The 26,919-nt window shown below is 38.8% G+C and overlaps 1 protein-coding gene across 1 annotated transcript in view; it reads right to left on the reverse strand.

The window, feature by feature from the left end:
• Positions 1 to 24,021, reverse strand: part of DPP10 (dipeptidyl peptidase like 10) — a 640,613-nt gene extending 616,592 nt beyond the window's left edge. The window contains exon 1 of the mRNA XM_043576604.1: positions 23,617 to 24,021. Coding sequence (XP_043432539.1) covers positions 23,617 to 23,688 — 72 coding nt within the window. The 5' untranslated portion in view covers positions 23,689 to 24,021. The remainder of the gene's footprint in view (positions 1 to 23,616) is intronic.
• Between the last annotated feature and the right edge of the window lie 2,898 nt (positions 24,022 to 26,919).

Here is a 26,919-nt window from a genome sequence, read left to right on the forward strand (position 1 = left end):
TTATAGTCCTGATCTAATTCTAAAAATTAAAAAAAAAATCAAGCAATGCTCTTTTCCTACTGTAACTTATTTCATCACTCAATAAACATAACAACAAAAGACTACCATAACTTTTCTCCAACAATGATGAAATTTGGCAATAAAGTATCCTTTAAGGTTTTCAATATTCTCTTTGAGTTTTACATTATGCATTATTAAAGTGTTAATCTTTTTTCTTAACACTGTTTGGCAGGAAATATTATTTTGGATAACAATAGCTCCTACTAGATTATTCGGTGTCATTGCAATTACTTAAAGCAACCTGCTGTCACCTGTCACAATTCAGAGATTCCAACAGTGTGTTTGGCAGAAAATGTTTACATTAGGATATCTATCTCTTGTACAAATGTTTGCAAGTATATTGGGTGAAGAGATAAATAGCTGCCTTTCTTATCTAACTTTTATTAATATCCAAGTACTTCAAAGACCAATATTAGCCCAGGCCATTAGTTATTGCTGGCTTGGCATTGCCCGTTATAGCTCTCCCATGTATGACTTCTGTGAAGTTGTGATAAATGGGAACATGTCTCAAAGGCAGCCTCCAAAGACAATGCTACTCTTGTCAAGTCCCTGGTTGTGGCTACCATCATCTTGTAAAATTCTAAGAAATAGAAGAAATCCAACTTCACAAGGATCATCTACAGATGTTCACACAACTTCTCTTTTCTTCTTCTTTTTAAAATTTCCTCTACTTCTACCCTACCAATGTAGGCTAGCAGGGTCAGCTCGGTGTGCCATTAATCCCCAATTAAGTAGCACAAGAATTCATCCAGATAAACTATATTATGATGAAAAAAATAGTAATAGCTGAAGTTTATACCATTCAGATAACTGGACATGAGTTTAATGTACTGCTTCCTTTTTGACCCATGATGTCACTAGGGATAGGTCTTACCCCTGTAGCCATCATTTTTCTTATTAGATTTTGCAGACTCTGTGATTGCTTAGCAGAAAAGTCATTGAGCTATCTATTCCCTCACCCTTTGGGCCTCAGTTCCAAAGAAGCTGATTGGATTTGAAGTTAAAACTAACATTGCAATATACCCCTGTAAGTCTGGCTACCCGGCTCACTGCCTGGTCCCACAGGAAGTCTCCAACTGGCATTACCTCCGTAGAGACTTTTGGGGTCTCACATGAGGCACATACCCCTCCCAGCCTAGTACTTTCTGGATTCTGTTTCTCCTGTTTGCTCTTCTAAGTTGCTTTAAAACTCTTTTGATCTAGCTTTTGAGGCTCTTATCCTCCTGCTGTGCAACAACTCACCATAGATTTTCTCTATGAGATTATATACCAAAAGACTAAATATTCATTCCACCTGTTGCAATGAGTTCATCCAGGACTCATCAGTCCACTTTGCCTAGTACCCTTGATCCACAGATTGGGAGCTATTATAAATACTAATCAGCTTAATAAACATTGCCATGTGCCCCTCTCCTAAATGCCAGATTCCTTTCCTTCAAAGCATTTCTACTACAAATGCAAATTGACAAATATTTTGGAAACCTCCCCATTGATGATTCAGAATTAACAAAACCCAGTCACTGTCTTTAAGAAATGTAGCTAGGGGCACCTGGGTGGCGCAGTCGGTTAAGCGTCCGACTTCAGCCAGGTCACAATCTCGCGGTCCGTGAGTTCGAGCCCCGCGTCGGGCTCTGGGCTAATGGCTCAGAGCCTGGAGCCTGTTTCTGATTCTGTGTCTCCTCTCTCTCTGCCCCTCCCTCGTTCATGCTCTGTCTCTCTCTGTCCCAAAAATAAATAAACGTTGAAAAAAAAAAAAAAGAAATGTAGCTATTTGGAGAGAAACGAGTAAACAAGCAATTTCACGGTATGACAGAGTCAAGAAAAGGTTCTATGGATTTACAGCTGGAGGGCACTTAGCCCAAACCACCAAGACAGGGATGCTTAAAATGCTACAGATAACTTTATTCCCAAGGAACAGTAAGTCAAAACCAACTTGGAGGAAAGGGTTTCTTTTCTGGAGTGTTAAAGGAAGAACCCATCTCTAAGAAGTGAGAGATAATTCTTATGTGGCATTTTAGGGTAGAATGACATCATAATATTTTTCTCTAATTTCTTTTTGCTTCAAGTAAGAGTGGGTTAAAATGTGGTCACAACTAGTGGTACAGGTCATACATTATCATACCAAGAAAAATCTTCAAGTATGTGACGACTTTTTCCTTAGTTAATGTGTGTGGGTATGTTTGGGGCTTAAAATTTTTCACTTTCCTAAAAGGACTTGCAGCAGCCCGTGCTCTATGTGGTATAAGCTGCTCTTCGCAGGTGGTCAAGCTCACCACTTAGAACATCTGGCTTTCTACGTTCCCATATTCCCTGAAAATAAAGAAATTGGAGGTAAGGAAGCAGTACTTCAAGCAGATCAGGCAGTATGGAGGAGTGGGGAGCACAAGACAGGAAATTCCCATCAAGTCAGGAAATACAGCAATCTTCTGAGAGCACCTTCCTACCTACTCCCTTAGTTAAATAACTTTCACTTGATCCAAGAGGTAAAAAAAGGGGAAATTTATCATAAAGAGGGAAATATACCATAAACAAAAGTATCTACACTTGGTATTGGAGCCCATTTTAAAAAGTTATATCATTGAGAACAGGGTAGTTTTCATGCACTACATGTCTAAGGAGGACATGAACAATTTAAAAAGATACTCCATTTGTTGTCTGATTGCTGATGCTAGACTGATTGCTGATGCTAGAACTTCCAACACTATGTTAAACAACAGCGGTGAGAGTGGACAGACAACAAAAGGAAATCAAAGGCATCAAAATTGGCAAAGAGGAAGTCAAGCTTTGACTTTTTGCAGATGACATGATATTCTAGATGGAAAACCCAACAGACTCCACCAAAAATCTGCTGGAACTGATACATGAATTCAGCAAAGTTGCAGGATACAAAATCAATGTACGGAAATCAGTTGCATTCTTATACACTAACAATGAAGCAACAGAAAGACAAATAAAGAAACTGATCCCATTCACAATTGCACCAAGAAGCATAAAATACCTGGGAATAAATCTAACCAAAGATGCAAAAGATCTGTATGCTGAAAACTATAGAAAGCTTATGAAGGAAATTGAAGAAGATATAAAGAAATGGAAAAACATTCCGTGCTCATGGGTTGGAAGAATAAATATTGTCAAAATGTCAATACTACCCAAAGCTATCTACACATTCAATGCAATCCCAATCAAAATAGCACCAGCATTCTTTTCGAAGCTAGAACAAGCAATCCTAAAATTCATATGGAACCACAAAAGGCCCCCAATAGCCAAAGGAATTTTGAAGAAGAAGACCAAAGCAGGAGGCATCACAATCCCAGACTTTAGCCTCTACCACAAAGCTGTCATCATCAAGACAGCATGGTATTGGCACAAAAACAGACACATAGACCAATGGAATAGAATAGAAACCCCAGAACTAGACCCACAAACGTATGGCCAACTCATCTTTGACAAAGCAGGAAAGAATATCCAATGGAAAAAAGACAGTCTCTTTAACAAATGGTGCTGGGAGAACTGGACAGCAACATGCAGAAGGTTGAAACTAGACCACTTTCTCACACCATTCACAAAAATAAACTCAAAATGGATAAGGGACCTGAATGTGAGACAGGAAACCATCAAAACCCTAGAGGAGAAAGCAGGAAAAGACCTCTCTGACCTCAGCTGTAGCAATTTCTTACTTGACACATCCCAAAGGCAAGGGAATTAAGAGCAAAAATGAACTATTGTGACCTCATGAAGATAAAAAGCTTCTGCACAGCAAAGGAAACAATTAACAAAACTAAAAGGCAACCAACAGAATGGGAAAAGATATTTGCAAATGACATATCGGACAAAGGGCTAGTATCCAAAATTTATAAAGAGCTCACCAAACTCCACACCCGAAAAACAAATAACCCAGTGAAGAAATGGGCAGAAAACATGAATAGACACTTCTCTAAAGAAGACATCTGGATGGCCAACAGGCACATGAAAAGATGCTCAACGTTGCTCCTCATCAGGGAAATACAAATCAAAACCACACTCACATATCACCTCACGCCAGTCAGAGTGGCCAAAATGAACAAATCAGGAGACTATAGATGCTGGAGAGGATATGGAGAAACAGGAACCCTCTTGTACTGTTGGTGGGAATGCAAAATGGTGCAGCCAGTCTGGAAAACAGTGTGGAGGTTCCTCAAAAAATTAAAAATAGACCTACCCTATGACCCAGCAGTAGCACTGCTAGGAATTGACCCAAGGGATACAGGAGTACTGATGCATAGGGGCACTTGTACCCCAATGTTTATAGCAGCACTCTCAACAATAGCCAAATTATGGAAAGAGCCTAAATGTCCATCAACTGAGGAATGGATAAAAAAATTGTGGTTTATATACACAATGGAGTACTACATGGCAATGAGAAAGAATGAAATGTGGCCCTTTGTAGCAACGTGGATGGAACTGGAGAGTGTGATGCTAAGTGAAATAAGCCATACAGAGAAAGACAGATACCATATGGTTTCACTCTTATGTGGATCCTGAGAAACTTAACAGGAACCCATGGGGAAGGGGAAGGAAAAAAAAAAAAAGAGAGGTTAGAATGGGAGAGAGCCAAAGCATAAGAGACTCTTAAAAACTGAGAACAAACTGAGGTTGATGGGGGGTGGGAGGGAGGGGAGGGTGGGTGATGGGTATTCAAGAGGGCATCTTTTGGGATGAGCACTGGGTGTTGTATGGAAACCAATTTGACAATAAATTTCATAAATTGAAAAAAAAAAAGTTACTCCACAGAGAATTCTATCGCATTCCTGAAAACCCCAAAGCTTTTTTGTTCCAGATCATTTTCTCTTATGAAAATTGTGACTTTATGTGAAACCTTTGGAACATACGAATCTCAGCTTAGTTACTTCATCCAGCATGAAATGTGACAACATAAAATATTTCACAGGGGCAGAATTCATTAAAGTAATTATATCTCAGAATCAAAGTAACTTTATAGCCATAATAACCAACTTCTGTGCACAATGTTGTCCCTTCCTTTATAACGTATACCTTCTCAGAAGTCTAGATATATGTTTTCCTTTATGGCACCAAATTACTCTAGATGGTCATAATTTCCCTGAAGTTAAAAGTTTATTTAGAGCATACTGTATTTTCAACCAAGCAGTACATTAAATTTATTCCCAAATAAATATATTTCATGACTATACCTAGATAAAGGTGAATGTTTTATATATTTCCATTTTACAATGAAAATATAAATTCCCATACTTTAAGAACCATTGCATTAAGACTGTTTGCAATCAGTTATAACTTGCCTTCACATTCTAAATCTGTCATATTGACAGATTATGGCCAAGTACAGCATTGACACCATGGCACCACTTTTATCTTTACAATATTTTCATCATTTAAACACCTTAAATTCTCCACACGCTCATATAGTGAATACTTATATCCAGATATAGTTCTGTTGTTTTTTCTGTTCTTTGGTAGTCTGTGGTAGATGTGAGATGATTACAAATTCTTTACATGTCTCTTATGGAGACAAGGAGTTGATTTTCCCCTTTGTATTTGGGTTGACCCTGTGTTTCGCTTTCACCAATAAAATAAAATGTGGCAGAAGAGAAGCTCTGAAACTTCTGCAGCTCATCCTTAAGAGATCTGCAATTTCTGCTTTCACTGCTTGGAGTGCTCCCTTTTGAAAGACAACCACCTGGTAAGAAGTCCTAAGACTCATGCTGTGAAGAAGTCCAAATTATCTGTGTGGAGAGAGAGAAAGGCCATGTAAAGCAGCACCAAAGTACCAGACATGAATGAAGCCTTCTCTGCCTTTCAGCTTAGTCTAGCTACTAGCTGAATTCAGTGGAGTTAATGACACCACATGGAACAGAAGAGCTGTCATGAAGCCCTTCCTGAATTCCTGACCAAAAGAATCACACACAAAAAAAAAAAAAAAAAAAAAAAAAAAAAAGAAACAGCTGTTGTTTTAAGCCAGAAAGTGGAGTAATGGGTTATGAAGTAATAGGTAATCAACGCAGAATTATGCCTGAGATACTTTTAAATGCCTTCAGGTTAGCACAATAATTCACCAGACTTTTCTCTGCAACTTCTTAAAAACAATGAAAGCTGCTCATTTGAAGAATTTTTGCAGCAAAACTATTTGTCTGAATACTGTTTTTTCAAGGTCTAGGATAAAAGAAACAGATGTGCCTCACAAGGTCTTAGCGTAAGGCAGTTCACGTTAGAAAATGGCTTTTAAATTTTCTGTATTCACAAATCAAAATAAAGGTGAGATGTTTTTTGTTAAATGATGAACATTTTCAGAAGGAAAAAAGTGATTTTTATCTGCTTCTTTATTGTCTCTAGTCTCTCTACTTAGGAAGGAAGGAAGGAAGGAAGGAAGGAAGGAAGGAAGGAAGGAAGGAAGGAAGGAAGGAAACTGTAACCAGGAAGGCCTGAGGTTACCTTCTAATATAAACACTTCTAATATATTAATTCTTCTTCTTCTTCTAATATAAACACTAAGCTCCAATGATATTGAGGTAAATAGGAAAAACATTCTCTCCATACTAATTTAGAGGAACTTTCTTGGTGCATAACTCTGAGTGTCTATATACATACACAACTTTCTATTAACAGAATTATAAAGTTAAAATTTTCAAGGGGCAAAGTTTATCACTTATCCATTGGGTATGTCATGAGACTCTTCTGACAGTCTGAAGGACCAGAAAGTGTGCTGTGCCACTGAACACAGTAACATCCAGGGGCCGGGGAACCCAGACAACCTGACAAATCACCCTGTTTCACCATACTTACATTATCTGACCTAAGATTTCCAGGTTAATTTGGAAAAGCAATAGGTCCAACCTAAGAGATGTTGGGCTAAAATGCACAGGAGGGTTGATTCCATGTGATAAAATCAAATGGTACCACAAGGGATACAGGAGTACTGATGCATAGGGGCACTTGTACCCCAATGTTTATAGCAGCACTCTCAACAATAGCCAAATTATGGAAAGAGCCTAAATGTCCATCAACTGAGGAATGGATAAAAAAATTGTGGTTTATATACACAATGGAGTACTACGTGGCAATGAGAAAGAATGAAATATGGCCCTTTGTAGCAACGTGGATGGAACTGGAGAGTGTAATGCTAAGTGAAATAAGCCATACAGAGAAAGACAGATACCATATGGTTTCACTCTTATGTGGATCCTGAGAAACTTAACAGAAACCTATGAGGGAGGGGAAGAAAAAAAAAAAAAAAGAGGTTAGAGTGGAAGAGAGCCAAAGCATAAGAGACTCTTAAAAACTGAGAACAAACTGAGGTTGATGGGGGGTGGGAGGGAGGGGAGGGTGGGTGATGGGTATTGAGGAGGGCACCTGTTGGGATGAGCACTGGGTGTTGTATGGAAACCAATTTGACAATAAACTTCAAATATTGAAAAACAACAATAAGAACAACCAATGGTACCACTACCGGCCTTCATTTATGAATATGTAATTATTAACATATTAAGGTTTATTTTAAGTCATATTCATTCAGCCTTTACAACATGAAATCAGGAATATTTCTGGTATTGTTTCATATGCCTTTTATATCTGGGTCATTTAAAGAGATTTTAAAACAAGAAATTATAAGAGGCTTGTTTGGTTTTCATTAATGCATTCCCCTCAACTGAGACCCCATTTTTCTTCTAATATCCCAAACAGAACACCAAGGATTATTAATGCCTGATCTGATCTATGACTAATGCTTGGTCCACATGCCATTCAGTAGTTTGACTTTCCAGAATCTTTAGAAATGAAATGCTTTTTTTGGGGTTTAAAGATTAGCAGCTACTAAGTATGTCCTAGCATAGTTCACCAGGTGTATTGTAAAAAATTGATTGTTCTTTAAAATTTTTCAGAGAAAAGATGCTTTTTTAAATACCTCTGTAATCTTTACAGAATCTTAAAAGAAATAAGGAAAGTAAGCCTTGTTTTTCCTATTGTTAAGAATATTCTAACCAAAAATTCCTCCTCTGAAAGTAGCTGAAGTCTTGGAAGGCTTGGTCATCCTTAAAGACCTAATAAAAACATTTCATTACTACCATTTTTCTTCCTGGTGTGTTTGTTAATAATTTTCAGTAGTACTTGGTGGAAACAAGGGGAATATTTTGACCAAATCAATTTTCTGAGTTTGAAATGGTTCTCAGCTTCTTCATTACATGAGGTGGTAGGGACATAAAAATTCATGAATTTATAATTTACTGAAGTAATTTTTCTGGGAAAATTAAAAAAAAAGGAGTCTGCAAAGGCCAAAGCCCTTCATATCTTCCTCAACTATTATTATTTTCCTTCCCTTTCACTAGGAGAATAAGTAATTGTGACTGACAGCAACATACAGCCTTTCCAGGGCAAATGAGATGCAAATGAAGTTTAGTATGTTCCTTAAACAGGTGCCTCCCATTTCCCAAATGAGGTAAATCCCACAGGATATAAGGAAATGCAAGCACAATATGTGCTCACCATTGCTTATTAAGTCTCTATATCCCTTAATGAAATTACAAGAAATCACGTTTTCACAATGTTGGGTCCTGTCCCTTATTAGACATTTTGCTCCACGGTACCATTCATTCATCTACTAACACAAAATCTTCCTTATTCATACAGAAAACACAAAAATCCTAAATGTCTCATTTCCTTAACATGAATGAGGCATAGAGTATAGACCTGCCTTTAGAAATGTGATAATAAAAGACCCTTTCCTTTTATCTACTCACTGGGAAATGCTCACCAGTTATTACCAGATTTTTGGATGGCATATGCTGGCACCTATTCCTGAGTCTAATGCTTGGGGTAGGAGGGAAGCTAACCTCTCTTCAAGATGTTAAAAGAATCTCATAGAGAGACCAATGTTATATAAAGGCCTATATATGTTATATATTAACATATAGCAGTTAAGTGAATGCCAACAAATTGAATACTTTTATTACAGTTTTACAAATGAGCATCTGAGGTTCAGAGAAAATAAGAGATTCCCAAGGTAGAAAAGCTCATAAATGGAGAAAATATCCTTTTGGTCACAATCATATGTACCATAACAACCGCAAATTGCTTTCCTTTATTAAATTAAAGTTAAATCATTTGTTAGATATTTATATGATGTTAAATGATTTAAATTATATATACAAATAGCCAGCATTCAAAACCCTGTTCTGCCACTTAGACATCATGTAACCCTAATCAAATTATTTTCTATCCCTCAGTTTCCTCATCTTTACAATAAGAAAACAATACTAACTTGTGCCAAGTTCTGATGAGGATTATCACATTAACTACAAGTCTGACTATTACTATTATTATCTATGAAAGAGAATCAAATTATGATTTATTGATCAGCCACAAATCATTTATATAATTTAAATCATTTAAGAGCATGTAAATATCAAATCATGTAATTTCAACTTAATAAAGGGAAGCAGTTGATAGCTAATATGATATGATTCTCAGCTGTTCATTAGTAAAACTGGAATAAAAGTAGTATCTATTACATAGAGTTTATGGTAAGGAATGAATGAGATACAGGCACCTGACCTCTGCATGGTATACAGGAATATTACACAAAATTTTAGCTGTTAGTTATAATAAAAATGCCAATGATTTTATGACTAAAATTATTTTCCTTTTATATTTCTACAGCTATACTTCGTAATTTTGCTATAGGCCACCAGACTTATCTTGTATGACAGGGGTCAGACTAGGTAAAGCCATAAATTAAAATTCAATAATCTTGCTGTTGGGAAATAAAGCCTTAGTTAGAGCACAGTCCACAGAAAAAGCATCATGTTGTAAATGGAGAATCTTGGACCTCCTTCCAGATTCCCTGGGTTAAAATTTGCCACATTATATTATTTCCAAGGGACTTCTATGCATGCTCAAGTTTGAAAAACAAAGGTCTAGAAATGATACAGTAGCTACTAGTCACATATGGCTATTTAAACTTAAATTATTGATACTACATGGATGAAACTGGAGGGTATTATGCTAAGTGAAATTAGTCAGAGAAAGACAAAAATCATAGGACATCACTCATATGAGGACTTTAAGAGACAAAACATGAACATAAGGGAAGGGAAACAAAAATAATATAAAAACAGGGAGGGGGACAAAACAGAAGAGACTCATAAATACGGAGAACAAACTGAGGGTTACTGGAGGGGTTGTGGGAGGGGAGATGGGCTAAATGGATAAGGGGCACTAAGGAATCTATTCCTGAAATCATTGTTGCACTATATGCTAACTAATTTGGATGTAAATTTAAAAATAAATAAATAAATAAACTTAATTAAAACTAAATGAAAATGAGTTCCTCAGTGACACTAGCCATAATTCAAGTGTTCAGTAACTACATGTGGCTGATGAGTACCACACTGGAAAGCACAAATATAGAACATTTTTACCACTCCAGAAGGTACTACCCAATCTAAAAGTCTCCTGTAGTTAGTAAAAGATATTTCAGGAAAATAAGTTTCAATAATGCAATAAAATTGTTTAAACCCCAAGTTATTCACAAACCTCTTTGCACTCTGTACACAAAAACTCATTTTATTTTTTTTCCCTTTTAAACCCAGACTAGAAAAACAGAGGGCCTGTTAAGTAGCTTGCTTCCTGTGCAGACCATGATTCTCTCTTGAGATTCTCAGACTCATTTCCACGTTTATTTCCTCCTGTCCCTACCCCTTCACATTCCTAAGGTCCTCATTTTCTATGGCCCCTAAATATAAATTCTCAATACTAAGCATCACAGAGAGACAAATACATTCAAGTCATACGTAAACTGTTACCGCCCCTAGGTCACCTTCAAAGGAACAATGAAAGTCATGGTAGAATTCCAGATATTCACAGATGCACATTTCTTGACTGGCAATAAAGAAAGTGAGCATCAAGGGAAGGAAACTAATGCGGGTCTTAAGACTGTGTGAATGGGTATGGTATCTCCTCCTAAGTGCAGCTTTGAAAGCGGCCATTTCCTAGGGACAACCACCACCACTCAACTCGATCTGAACCTTATTTTGCTATATCTTCAAGAATAGCTTTTCACCACCTCGCGTGCAATTATTCTACTTCATCTTTTCTACAAAGAGCTCTCTGAAATTACCAAGTTGTTGTCTTCCGTCCCTCAAAAGCACCTGGACCAATTTGTTGGGATGAACCTGACAGACAGTGTTGGCTGACTGGCTGCATTCCAGGCCCTCGCTGCAGGTGAATCAGATCTGACACCTGAAGCTCCAAGGGGCTTAGAGACAGCTTTGATAAAATTGCTTAAGAAGTTGGCTGTGACATCAAGTGTAGACCCAGATGGCACCATTTTTGTGAGTTAGGGGATATTAAGAAAATTTTTGAGAATTTGGAAATAAAATTTAAGTATCACTGCATCTCTATCTTTTCAATGTCAGGCTAAGTCATTGTCCAATTGGCCCACACAAAGATTATACAATTTTAGGAAAACACACCTGTCTTAAACTTACCATTTACTTTTGACCATTTACTTTTTACATTGCAATCTAAACCTAAACATTCATTGTAAAAGATAGGTAAGTTGCAAAACATTTCTGTCTGCTATAAAAGATAACCATAAGAGTTATGATTTAAGTGTTGTCAGATATTCACCAGTTGTGTATCTGATTTTGCAAACATTGCACACTATTCCTTTCCTGAGTGACTATATGAATCTCTCTCCTTGAAATGCTCTTTGGGGGCGCCTGGGTGGCGCAGTCGGTTAAGCGTCCGACTTCAGCCAGGTCATGATCTCGCGGTCCGTGAGTTTGAGCCCCGCGTCGGGCTCTGGGCTGATGGCTCGGAGCCTGGAGCCTGTTTCCAATTCTGTGTCTCCCTCTCTCTCTCTGCCCCTCCCCCGTTCATGCTCTGTCTCTCTCTGTCCCAAAAATAAATAAACGTTGAAAAAAAAAATTAAAAAAAAAAAAAAAAAAGAAATGCTCTTTGAACCAGCTTTACCATCTTCATGGTTCCTTTATTAATAAGGTAAATCCTTGACATATGTTCACTGTATATTTATATGAGAGCCAGGATTTTTTACTTGTGAACATGTATTTTGAGAGAAATCAGTGCTGTATTCTTCAGACCTTCACATATGATCTACAGTAGCCCTTCCTAATCTCTGCCACTTCATCTGAGAAATGAGAGACTACAGAGAACGTAAACTGCATCCTACCATTACACATGTAACCACCTGCTCCTTGATGCGTCCAGATACAATCTATATAATAGATCTAATTTTATTAAATCTGCCTGGAAACAAAATTGAATTAAAAAAAAAACTTTCAAAATAGCTGGAAACTTCCCATCTTAATTCTCATCTACTTTTTCTTCATCTGATATCACTACATTCAACCAAAGATGACCTATGATCCTGATGACTGAGTGAGTCTCATACCAACTCCCAACCTAGGAGGGAGAGGCTCTGGTTTCCCACCTACCCAATTCATCACTGGTGTGACCTTGAACAAGTCATCCTTTATCATTCTCAATTATCTTATCAGTGAATCAGGTGACTTAGTCACCATGATTGGTTCTAAGATCCTTTAAAAAACATGCATCTCTTAAAAAGGCAAAACCGAAGGAAAATAAGACTGTATGGTTTTAAATTCTCAGTCAGAAGTAGAGACACACAGCACATGTAATTAATAATCACCACCTATGGATTTTATGATGGCAATTTGTTCGCTCCCATGCTCAGGTCATTTAATATGTGCCTACCTACAGCATACCCATAAGAATGGATATTTTCCATTTAAAAAAATGGCTTTAAATGAAGGTCAACAGATGGTATTATACAGCAGTTCCATGATATGATATCTGCTTAATTTTTATCCCCTGTATAACCCCTTGGTACTTGGTGACCTCTCTGAAACACCTTTCCTTGTTACAGAGTGACTCATTTTAGAGTTTATATAACAATTATGGGCTTGTTATGTTGCGTAGCTCCAAAACAGCAATTTTATATCATGATGCTTTTGTCCTAGGTTTTCCCTTAACTAAAAGTGCCTTATGTGACCAATAAGCAATACGAAGCTGACATTTCTGAGCCCAAGCAGCTAATCCTAGATTGTATTTACCTATTTTCAAATATTTGCACCATCTGTGATTCTATATTAGTTTTTTTGGATTCGCTGTTACAGCTCAAAGACTACAGCTCTGAGTAGGAATGAAGCAGCACTCCAAATGTAGAATGCATTATAAGCATGAGAGAGAATTTAACCATGGGATGGGAAAAGAAAAGAACAAATTCAGGAAAAGCAAATGCATATTCAGTTCTCCAACCTCAAAATACAAACTTTGTTGATTCTCCTGTACTTATCAGTAATACAAAAAGGGATACCATGAATTTTCTTAACAAATCCCTAATCCATGTTTACTCTGGAGCCAAGACTATTCCATATAATCTCCATATCAACAAAAATAGAAGCTCAATATTAAAGGTGCTCTGAATTGTGGTCAAAGTAATGGAGAAATGAGCTTTAAAGCTGGTATTCCCATCATCTGGGAACCTCAACATCAGTGTAGCACTGATTTCACAATGCTTGCCTCTACATATTAATAACAACAACAACAACAAAAAACAAATAAATAAGCACCACCACTTTTCAGCACCTCCTGGATAATAAACCCATCTCATTGCTAATCCTCAGAACACTCCTGCAATGTAAGCATCATCCCATTTCCAGGTGAAGTATTAAATTCAGAGAGAGACTGAGGAACCTGTTCAAATGAGTAAATAGAATTTAACCTGAAGTTAAATGAAAAGAAAGCCCTAGTTCTTTCCACTAAAACAAATTCTGTGTCCTTCAAAAATTCTTATTTATTTTGCATATAAAAGTCTCAGATCTAGTATTGGAACTTGGTACTCTGAAAAAACTATCAGCTTTATCTTCCAAGCAATCCAGTGAATCAAAGGCCTGTTCTATTAACTTTTCGAGGAAGTTCTATAATTCACCTACATGCTTTCCAGAGTTCCAAAGTACATCCCTACTTTCTGAAGGAGGGAGTCATCTTGTCACTAATTCATTGACTACTGAACTGCAATTTCAAATGCTGAGGGTGGAGATAAATGGAAGGTCATTCATCAAAGGGAAAAGAAGAGATTTAAGAATGCCAGTGTCTGCATGTATGATGGAAGGTGTTGGCATGTCCTTTGAACAGTGGATCTCAGTTTACTTTCAAAATGATATTATGGCACGGAAGGGACTTCTTGCCATGGCAAATTAGAGAAGATGCATATATGGTTTTCTAAAGTTTTGTGTCCAGGTACTAAAAGTCTAAGGACCATTGGCCTAGAACCAACACATCACAAAGGAGAAACCAAGGAATGTCAAGTGAGTTTTGCCTAAGGACTCAAAGATTTTAAGGGAAAAAAAATTTTTAAGTTAGTCTGATGTCAAGTGCTAAGAAGGCAGATATGTCACCAAGACAAGAACAAAGATGCTTTATTCACAGCTGAATCTGGCAGCAGGACACATAGCAAACGGCTGTAAGTAAGGAGGCCCAGAATCAAGTACTGCCTCTTGATCTAACAACTGTGTGATCTAACACACTTCACCTCTCCATAGGCTATCTCTTGATTTGAAAACAAAGGCACTAGATTCAGCAATGGGAATGCTTTCTCAAAATGGTATCATCATTTATGACTTTATGGCCACTTCAAGGAAGAATCTGGAAAGGCAAGGCCACCGCGGACATCATTGTGGTTTAGACATCAGGGAATCAACCCTGGCCAGAGACTGATCTCAAGACATGTAGAGGTGGAAGGGACTGGATTTGGATTTGGACAGAGCACGGATGCAAGTTGAGACAAAGGAATCAAAATTCTCATCCTATAACACAAGAGGCAATGACTCTGTGAGCAGTCAGACATTCATATAATGCCACTGTGGCACTAAGGTTTGGTAAACCCCATTTGAAAGCAGTAACAAGCAACCTCCATAAATGTGAACAAGCGTGGGTCCCTTCCATATCAACTCCATACTCGTTTCACATCCACCTGTCACTGCCAATAGGACTGTCAAGAAGTGAAACACACATAATTCCTAGGATCAAAGGAAAGGAATAGTCCTTTTATAATCCCTTTATAGTACTCTAGTAAAGAAACAAACAGTAAAATGTACAGTCTTTTCCCTTAAAAACCCATAAACCTAGTGGAGTACATAATCTATTCATAAACTCCTAGACACTAGGAAATGTAAATTATATACCAATCTATCCAAATCACCTATTTCTACATTGGACAAATTCTTCATGAATTTTTTTTTTCTTCTTGAAAAGATATAGTTCTGACCTCTATTCAGAAGATGCCTTGACTCATAATCTTTGATTTGGTGTCTAAGAGGGAAGAATGAGTATGCATGTTTGTGAGACATTGATTTAAAGTGTTGATTAAAAAAAAAAAAAAGACTTTCTGGCACTTGTTTCAAAACATGTGAAATGAAAAAAATAGTAGCCATGTCCTGCATTCATTAACTTATATTAAAACTTTTCTTGGAGGTAAGATACGATTAATGGAAGCAACAGTATTAAGAGTTTTCACTTATTTGATTCGTCCTGCCAAAAGTAAACCCAAGTACCAATAACAGGGGAGGCCTACTTCTAACGCTGTACAAGCATTATTAATGCAACTTCAAGTGGTCTCTCTGGTCCATTATTTGAAAATAAATCGCAGGACAGCCTGCCATTCAAGTTCCCAATTATAAAATTCAGGTTTGTCAGATTATGTTTTCAGAGCAGAGGCTTTCGGGTGGTATAAGAAATTGAATCCTCATTTAGATTTCAAAAAAGGGGTGAGGATAAATATAATAAAAATGCCCTTTTTTCCTCACTTTTCTTCATTTGCTATCTTCTAACCAGATAAACAGTTTCTTGCACTGACCTGAGAAAATCAGTAAATATGATAAATTGCAATAATATTAAAGTCAGATAATATACAGCTTGGCTAGGGAATACACAGCTTGCCTTGGCTCTCTCAGATGTAAAGTCAGTTTTGATTATGCACTCAACTAACTCTTCTTAAATTTCAACTCAACATATCACTCAGCTCCTATATGCAAAGAATTTGAGTCAGTCATTTCTGGAAACCAAACTTCCGGAAAGAGGATATTAAACCATGAACACTTCAAAGAAGATCCTGAGTCTTTCGGGAAGACAGGTTATCATCTAAAAATGGAAGAAATCAGTCAGATTGTTATACATTGATTTCTACCTATGACCTATAATAATCTAACTCTAAAATAACCCATTTATTTAGCTTGTAAGTGTAAAAATGGATATGTATATATGTGTGGTGTTTTTTATGTACACACACCCACCCATACATATATTCTGCACTTTCATCAATGTAAATGGAAAATTGCCTTTGCAAGATATGAAATAATCTTCTCAGATAGTCTAGAAACACAGTAGCAACAAGAATAAAAATACTGAGTTCTATCTTGGGCCAGATGTTATGTGTGCCCATTCATACAGAATGTCTCTAACTCTTGCAACATTCTTGACATCCTCTTCCTTTAAAGGTGAAGGAATGGTTCTAGAGGGATTAAACAGTTTGCCCTAGATTGCATAGAGAATGATAGAAGATTCTATCTGAAATCTGTTCTCTCTTCCCAATCCTACATTGTGTCGCCTCTCCCCCAAACATAATTAAATCTGAAGATCATTTGGCAATTCCCAAAATATTGTACGATATACTATTCTGGTTAATTGAATTACCATATTATCTGAAAGTTGATTTAAAAATTATTAAAGTTTCAGCAACTTTCAAATAAACTATGGCATGTCAACCTTGAATAGAAAATGAAAATCATTTCTTGTTATATGGAAGATGATACAAGGGATACTGTTAACCTCAATTACTGAACGGAACAGTCTGAAATAAAATATTTTATCAGTTTCGGATAAAAGTAAGTTTCCTGTATTAGTCTGGCAGTGAGTGTTACATTCACCATTACATCAAGTCCTGTCTGAAACCCTGAAGATTCAGGAGAGCTTAATAACAATGAATCTCTAAGAGAAGAGCTCTGTCTTCAGCACCCCATCCTCCCCACCACACATACTTCCATCTTTATCATCCTGGAAATAACAAGCATTTCTTTTAGTTAATATATAATGAGTAATCAGAATGTCTACCAGATAGGGCGGTGGTGGGTGTACAACTTAAAAGCCTTGGAGAACAGGGACTATCTAGTTGGAAAAAGTAACGAAGAATTGCCTATTGACAAAAAGCTTATGCATCAGATCAGTACAAACTTTTTAAAACAATAGTATGCTGGGGATAATCAATACTGAGCTATTGGACTTCTTAAGGCAGGGCAGCATATACTCGGGCAGAAACACTTCTAAATTTATAAGAGTACATGTTTACAAAGACCTTTGCATTCCATTACTCATTTGCCCCCTTTTTTTGGACCTTTTAAAGGTCTTCAGTTGAGACAAACTTCCAACTTTCCTAGTTGATGCATGTATTCCTATATGCCCCTCATTGCAGCCATCCCTCCTTCATCCACGAGGGATAGATATATTCCAAGACCCCCAGAGAATGCCTGATACCCCGAACAGTGTTGAACCCTGCATATACTGTTATTTTGTGTGTATACATGTATGTACATGCATATGATGTATATATATATATATATATATACATACATACATACGATAAAGTGCAATTTATAAATGAGGCATAGTCTGAGGTTCATAATAACTAATAAAATAGAACTTTTATAATGTAGTATAATAAAAGTTATGTGAATGTGGTCTCTCAATTATTTTATTAGACTGTACTCACCCTCTGATGATGATGATAATGATGATGATGATGCTGTGAGAAGATAAAATGTCTATGTGAGGAAATGAAGTGAGGTGAATGGTGTGGGCACTGGTACTGAGGGCGAGGCTACTACTGACCTCCTGACACCAGGTCTCCACAGAGGAGCATCTGCTTCTGGGATCTCAGCTGACAGTGGGGAACTGAAATCATGGAAAGCAAAACAACGAATGGGGGTGGGGGTGACTACTGCATAATGTTTCAGTAAAACATGAGCTTGATTAGAACACACATGAAGTCACTCAGCAAGTATGAAAATACATGGGGGTAGTTCTATATTTGGAACCCAAGTATGAAATATTAACTTAAATATTAAAGAGCATATCAAACATCCCCTTTCTCCATGCTCATAATCTTATAAGGTGTATTACACTGAAAACATATTCTGCAGCTAATTCACCTGTCAGTGAGAATTAGCCAATGTTTATTTCCAGTCTGGATCCATATAGAGTAGGACAGTAAAGAAGTGAGCTTTGATTGAATGGAGGCAGAGATTTAACAGAGTATATTTAAGTGTGCAATGTCTGCCAAATCAGCCCTCGTGTTAAAAGCAAATACTATAGATTATTAACATAATATTTATATACATGTGCAAGTTCATTTGGAATCATTCAAACATGTGTACTGAACAATGTAATGTTTTGTAAAATGTTAGCATACTAGTTACAGGTGGCTCAATGATCCTTTAAGCCTTTTTTCTGCTTTTTCTAGGCTCCTATTCCCAGACTAGGGAATGGGAGCACAGTTGGTATGAGACAGGCTTTCTTCAAAAGTCTCTACATATTATTTCATTTAATTCTTACAACAGGCACATAAAGGACCTACAGTCACCCCCATTCACAAATTAAATATAGAAAGTGAGTGATCTTGACCACAAAAACAGTGATAACTGGTGGAGCTGGGATATGAACTTGAATCTCTGGTTTCTAGTACATAACCCATAGACAATAGTAACATTACATATTCATAAATGATTCAATGAACCAAAAATTTTAAATTGCTTTATTTTTACTCAGACTGGGAGAAATTTGGTTCCAGTGTTTTGTTTCTAATGTAATGCACTGCATAAGATAATGCAGCATTAATATTTAATAATGCAATTTTCTTTAACTTGTTTTTATATAGTTTAATCATTCTTAAATGTGAAATTTGCTCAGTCCCTGAAATAAATACATTAGAAGCTTACAAGCTAGGAATGTTTTGTGGTATGTCTTAAACTCAGTAGATAAAATGTCATATATACATGTAATAAGACATACATTACATCTGTAATAAGACATTAAAGGATAGTAGGAAATGCATAGTATCTCCTAAGTTATAACGACTCCGACATAACACCTTTATCCAATCTAAATTATCTTTTATAACCAAATCATGTAGAACTCTCCCATTAGATACTATATATTTTATGTTCAATGCCTAGAAGAAGAAGAATAAATCATCCATTAAATTTTTTCAACATGATTTCTAAAAGCTTTTTTTGAGGTTCTGTGCTAAAAATCAATAGTTTATAGACTAAATTATAATATATTTTTATATTTGTCAGGGAAACATGGAAGAATAACTTTTGGTAAGTTTTCATTAAGCATACACTTGAAAATTTTAATCGTTTACTACACCAAAGGTAAAATAGAAAAACAGAACTTTAATTTCTGTATAGTAACATTTTGGGCAAATATTACCTAAAAGTCAAAAGTACAATAGATATTTTACAAAGGCATTTTGCACATTATATACTTAATTTCAATTTTGGCCATGAATTATTTCATCATAATAGGCTGCTGCATACTGAATTTTAAGAGATTCATTTTCCAATACTTTTTTTTATGGAGAAATACAGAACTAATGATGTCTTTGCAGCCAAATAATTGCTTATAAAAATACACTTTTTAGTCATACTTCAGAAAGTAGGATTGTGGTTTTTCATTTGTTTGCTTAGTTTTTTGTTTTAGGTTTTTTTGTCAGCTTTTTTTGTTTTGTTTTGTTTGCTGTTGTTGTTTTTGGTTTGTTTGTTTGTTTGTTTTGCTTTATTTGGAGCTTAGAGGACCCTCCAACATTTTAGGAAGTATTTTTACCCATTGGATTCAGCAGAAGGGTGCCACCTGGTGGAAATGTGGTTGAATTCTAAACCAGATCTAACTATAAACCTCTATCTATTCCTTTAAGAAAGCTTGAAAGTCCCATCATTACCAAGATTTTTTTTTTTTAAGTTCCTATGTACTTATCAGGACCTACCTGGCTCTTTTTGTATTATTTCCATCAATAGAAGAGCTATTAAGTTAATTTTAAAATTTCAAAAGCTATTATTTACATTTATAAGCAAAGATTTAAACAAATTCTTCATCCATTTTATATTCAGTTTGTACACACACAATATTTGCAGTTATTTTGCATTACGCTAATAATAATGTGTTGAACTGTAATTGTGTAGAAGTCAGAAGGTGGGACTTTACAATTAAACTACCTTGTTTTATCTTACTTATCACAGACTAGGGTTAAGTCTCATCTCCACCACTTATGAAGACAAACTTTATCAAGTTAGTTTCTTTAATCCTATGTATTCTCATCTCTAAAATGGGAATGACCACAGGACCTAACTCAAAAAAGTTGCTTTGAGGATCAAGTAGAAAAAATGTATTTAATAAGCGTTACCTTATCAGTCCAGAGGACGGTACTCAGCACATGGCAAGCATGTAGGAAGTGATTTTTTTAAAAATAGTGAGTTATAACTAATTACTCAAGATTTTAGATCCCTCAATGTAAAATGGGATACTAATCATATTAAGAATGACTGTATCTACCCATGTCAAAGCAATTATCGAGACATTTTGTAAATGTGGAGCATTATGAGAACAACAGAAATAACTGTCATAAACACGTGATCAAGGAAGCTTTAAAGGAGAGACTACTAAAATGATAAGACATTTCCAATGACTCAGAATATTAATAAAAGTACACAGTCCCTGCTATTCTTGTTGCTGCTTGTCCCTGGGCAAGGGGTGACTCTGGTCATGGCACCACATGTCAGAGGAGAGTCACAGATGAGGTAAAACAGAGAGGTGGAGCTCACGACAGGACCATAACCACAACCAGATTCTGTAATTGAGTCTTCCTCTGTGCAGTAAGTGGAAGTAGGTGCTGATGGCCTCGGACAAGGCATTTTTGAGATTTCATAAAATACCATGAAAGTGAAAGACCTTTCTGGCAATATTCAAAATCCTAAATCACTCAAAATCAATATACGGTGAGTGATTAGCTGGAACATTCCCCCTATTTAAACATTAAGTAGGACTTCATAAAGCTATACTTTTATTTAAATTTGTGAATCATTTTTTTCAGAAACAGAGAAACCAGAACTATCATTCACGTCTATATGGGGGGTATTATAGCTAGTACCACATAAGAATCTTATGACTGTTGCAGAATCATACAACAATGACTAATCCTGTTAATAAAAACTTAGGAATCTCAGAGCAAGTAGTTTAAATGGTCACAGCAATCATCCACATTATCTGGTCATCATTTCGTATGTCAACCTTCAGACGAATAGATCTAGATCTAGATATTTTCTGGAAGTGCTTGGAAAACCCTCAGTGGGATGCTGCCATATATACTTCACTCTGCTTTCCTCCCCCTGACAAAAGCCATCTCTTTCATTCTAACTCAAACACAATATGCATATCACTGACGTTTTTAACTCATGTAAACGTTCAGAAAGGCACTTTAAAAACTCAGTTAAAACAGGAGTTCTGAAAATGGCCACTCCCTGAATATCTGAAGTGGCCATAAACAAAAATGCATGCTAACTCGATAAAGGGACTCAAACTCCATTCTCTCTTCAGCTGAATGTTAAGCACCAGATTAATCCTGACAAAAGGCTTTACTGTGCATATGTGGCTTGTCCACTATTTACATACACATTTTCAGTTTCTGCGAGCTCCGCTCTGTCTCTTCCTCCCCACCTCCAAGGCCACTAAGCTGTTTGCAGCACCTCAAGTAACCAGCTGGTGTCACAGGTTAGTGAGCAAAGATTTCATGTGGGGACTCTCACCTGACTAATCATTCTTATTGGAAGCATCATTCCAAGAGCAGTAGACAGGCTGAGCAGCTTGTTAATGAAATTTAAGGGTTGTCAGCTTGAAAGAGGAGGCTAAAGCCATGCTCCTCTCCCGAAATGAGTTTTATAATGTGCTAACCAGTTGCTACCTTGTGGTGTGTTGAAGGAAGCAGAGGAAGAAGATGTAAGGGAAAGGGACAGATCATACAATACAAATGTTTTAATATGTTTATACTTCTCTCAGGGTAGGGAATCAAGAGGCTGGTTTAAGGAAACAGCTGCTTTGTAAACATTCAAACATTCACCCCCCTAAATCGAGGGGGAGCTTTAAGGCACTAAGCAATCGCCACCACCTGTGTGAAATATATGCCAGGGAAATGAGGAGGGAAGGGAGAAAAGAGAGACCACAAGCCAGGACAGATGACCAAGACTAGAATATTAACAACAGCAGCCCTGGCATCTCCGCCGCCCTCATCACCACCACTCCGCGGTTTGGACAGCTTCTCTTCACTTGCTCCTCCGTGTTAGCCTATGCGAAAAGCGGAGCCGCTAACGGAGCCTAGCCGCTTGCACCTCCTTCACCCCACCTCCAGCAACGAGCTAGGAGTGTCTGTGGCAGAAAGGCGTCGGGCGGCCTTCAACTGTGCACTCGGGGCAAAGGGCCCACGGCCGGTACCCGGGCGCCGGCAACCTCCAGCTCCGTAGTTAGCCGATAACCTAACTGGAAGCCCTCCCGGCTGGAGTCCCTGATGGATGGAAACGTGACAACACCTGGAGCCGGCTCACCGCAGCCTCCCTCCTCCTTGCCTGGGAGCCTCAGCACTCCCGACGTTACAACTTTAGGAAAAAGCAACACCGAACTCCCGAGTCACCCCAATCCAGGGACGGAGGCGAGATGAACATCCCCGTACGGTTATGCTACAAATCTCTGAAAACCAAAACAATAAAAGGGGGTGGCCGGTGCAGAAAGACGGAAACGGGACAGAAATAACCCTCAGCCGGCACAGAGCACCCCATTTCTGCAGACACAAGACATCTGGACCCGACAAATCACTGAGGCCAGCACCTTGCCTGCTTCCCTTAATAATTAATGCCTTTTTGCTCCCAAGCTCCGTTCCACTCAGCAGACCACAGATGCATGCCAAGCCTCCTTCCCCTGTTTTGTCCCCCTGCCCCGTCCGGGGCTCCTCAGAAGAAAAAGGAAAGGAAAAACTCTGTCGGCCTAAAGGTCGTTTGCCTACTAGGCAGCTTTGACCGGGCGCTCGGTTCAGCTCCAGGAAGACCCCCGCCAGCGGACGCCTCCAGGAGCGCAGCAATTCCTCCAGTGTGCGTTAATTGTAACCAGAAGGCCCCCATTCCTTGGCCCCGACCGCCTCTCCACCCCCCTCCGGTGGCCCACCCGCCGGGGCTCCCGGGCCACCCCCAGCCTTTACCTCTCTCCCCCCTTCCCCGCGGCTCTCCACCTTGCGCATCCTTTCGCCCGGCCCCAGAGCGCACTCAGATGCTCTAACTTCCTGCGGAGTCCATGGAGGAGCGAGGGGAGCCTGGAACTGGGGCGGGGGGAGGGTGGGGAGAGAGAGGCGTGGGAAGCGCGGACTGGAGCCACCCTTCCCGGGAGGGCCTGGCCGCAGCTGCCAACTCTCACCTGGTCCGCCGGCTGCGCCTGGCTCGCCCTGGCCCCCGGGGTGGGCTGCTGCTCCTGCTTCATGGCTGTCATCGCCGGCGGCCCGCCTTGACGCTCACTTCCTCGCGGGCACTTCAGACTCGGGGACCGTCACTTGGCAGCGGTCGCATGTCACAGGAGCCCGGCGCTCTCCGAATTGGCAGAGGGAAAGCGGCAGCGACGGGGTGGGGGGAGGGGAGTGACGGGGAGGGGAAGACGAGCGGCACCAGGCTGGCTCCCCCTTGCAAGATCCCTCCTTCGGCTACCGCAGACCCTTGAACTCCCCACTCCCCCCGCCCCCCACCACCCCAAAGGGTAGAGAGCCTCGGAGACCAAACACGACCAAGTGGCAAGTTAGTAGAGCAGCGAGAGGCACCTGACCGCGCTGGAGCGACGTCTCACCGCGCCGGAGGAGCCCGGCTCGCATTCTACTGCAGTCCGCGCCCCCCGCCCGCCCCCGGGGGCTCCCCGCGACTCGCTCAGCGCGCCAGGTGGAACGGCCGGGCTCCGCGCTCCAGCATCTCCCGAGCAACCGCAACGCGGGAGAGAGCCCTGCGCGTCGCGCGAGCTCCCCGCACGCGCGGCCAAGGCTGCCGGGCTCCGCGGGCCCCCTCACCCCCGCCCCCCCGCGGGCTCCTGCTAAAACCCGGAGAAGCGGAGCGCGCCCGTGCGAAGCCCTCGGTGGCTCTATCGCTGCCACTGGGCATGCTCCAGCGCTCCGAGAAGGCAGGGGCCCGCTGGGGACTGGGGACCCGGAGCCCCATAAGGGTTACCAACACCTGTCGGGACACAGGGGTGGTCCCAGATTATGGCCCGAGGCTCTGCACCTCCCGATTTGGGGCAATGGACATTCTTATCCTTAGCTTCCAGCCTGGATTCCCTGCCAGCTGCCTGGTTAAGTAAGGCCAGAGGAATTCTGAAAGGTGGATTACAAATAATAATAACTAATGATGATATTCTAGCACTTTTTCTTTTTTTCTTTTTTATTTTTTTCCCCACGACACGTAAAAAAAATCTTGACATTTTAAGTCCTTTCTCCAGCCTTCCCTTGGCTCAACACAACCTTCTCCCCTTAAAAGTTCGTTTTCTGGGCATCTATCATGTATCACACTGTAAGGCTTAGAGGGATTGCAAAGAAAGGAGACTAAATACCCGACAAATTTACCAAATTTCATGCCTACAAGTTTACCTGACACGGTGGGCACTGGGAGCCTGGAGCAGGGATAGGAATCAATGAGTCAATGAAGGTCTTGCAAGTTGAATTCCTGTGGGTGGGTATAACACAGAAAGTCCACCGGTTTCACCTAGATGCATCACAACATGGTTTTCCCCTATTGCTAGAAAGGGCCTGCCCAGATCAGATGGGTAACAAGCAGTCCCCAGTCTCAGGCACAGGTAGCCAGATGTTACCAGACTCAGCGCCATGGTGGTGACTAGCTTCCAGTGAGAAATGATGGAGCATATGGATAGGGGAGGGTGTCCAGTGGCCTTGAGTTGGTTTTATTGGCTAAGGGCTGGATCCCTTATCCTTGTCTGAGCTACTCTGTCCTTGGACTAGCCAGATCCTAGAGAGGAGCTACCACAGAAATCGAGGAGTTGTGCTCATGTCTGTCAGTGAATTGTCACCTTTGCCCTAAATATTAATTGCAACAATAGTTCCTTTAAAAAACATTTTTTAAATAAAGAAAAATCAGTTATATCTAGATTTGATTAGTTTAGAAAATAAAAATTTTATTTTTAGAAAGGTGGAAATTTGTTGGCATTTTCAAACATGGGTAGTCAAATGCATATTATGAGTAATTTCTAATAGTGTGTTGGCCCAACAGAATTTTTTGACAGGAATAACTTCCCTAGTTGTAAAAGTATAAACACAGCAATTTATATTTTCCCACAGGATATTTTCTGGAAAGAAAGGGATCTACATTATTCCAAAAAATGCTTCTGTCCTCACATTTTGCTTTTCAAACGATGACTATGTTTCCATTTTGGACAAATGATTTGACTTGAAAGTGTATGTACAAAGAGTTCTGTTGACATTAGACAAGTATAGACAAGAGGGAATTATTCTCATCCCCTTTGATTATTTGGTTAAAGTCAGCTGTTCAACTTGTACTCCTCTTCAGTACTCATTATAAAATCTACTTTGGTTACAAATAAAGATAGAAGCTTTATATGTTTCTCGTATAATGTGTATTTGTGTCTGTTGATCTCTTTTTTTAAAAAGAAAGTTTTGTTTGGGGTGCCTGGGTGGCTCAGTCTGTTAAGCCTCAGATTCTTGATTTCAGCTAAGGTCATGATCTCATGGTTCCTGAGTTGGAGCCTGCATCAGGCTGGCGTCAGGCCCACATCAGGCTGGCACCATTGTCAGTGCAGAGCCTGCTTAGGATTCTCTTTCTCTCTCTCTAGCCTCCCCCCATCTTTCTCTCAAGAAAAATTATATATATTATGTGTATATATACACATAATATATATTATTTTTTTTAATAAAGGAAAGTTTCTTTGACTTGAGGGTTTTTTTGCATGGGTTGTTATTTTGTCTAAACTAAAAACATTAATTTATATCTGTTGGGGTCTAGGTTAAGGTAGTTAATTAAAAATCACATGTAAATTAACACACACTATTTTCTTGAAATGTGATGCACTTGACTTACAGTGTACAATTTTCTACTTCATTTCTTAATGAAGGAAAAACTCTAATGTCCAAGAAGAATAAAATAAAGGAATGCTTACATTCTAAGAGAGAATGTCTACATCTCAATTGTATATGACTTCTGATAATAGGATGTCATTTAAACAAACCACCAATCTATAATCAAACATCTATAAAATCTATCTACTATAATCAAACATCTCCAAAATCTATCTACCCAAGTAGATATAACCCTAGGGCAGCTGGACAAGAGGACCTGTACCAGCCTACATGTCAGCAGAATGGGCTCGCCCTAGACCCATCACAGCATCGAGGTATGGGCAAGAATGAAGTCACTAGTCTCCTGCTTCTGCTTCCTTAATTGGTAAAATTAAACATTTTAGAATACATGACCATTAGGATCCTTCCCTGCTCTAAAATTCTATGCTTATATTGTAATTTTATGAATCAAAAGACTATCCTATGAATGATAAATTACTAATGCATGTTTAAATTTTAGTAGGAGTCAGGTATTTATAAAAATACAAAAAATTCTATAGATAAGTTAGCCACTTCATGAAGAATCCTTAATACCCAAACTTCCCCATGCTCTCTAGTTACATATAAACATACAGTAACAATTCTTGTTCTGATAA

Source organism: Prionailurus bengalensis, chromosome C1, assembly GCF_016509475.1.
Source record: "Prionailurus bengalensis isolate Pbe53 chromosome C1, Fcat_Pben_1.1_paternal_pri, whole genome shotgun sequence".
NCBI classification, from domain to species: Eukaryota; Metazoa; Chordata; class Mammalia; order Carnivora; family Felidae; genus Prionailurus; species Prionailurus bengalensis.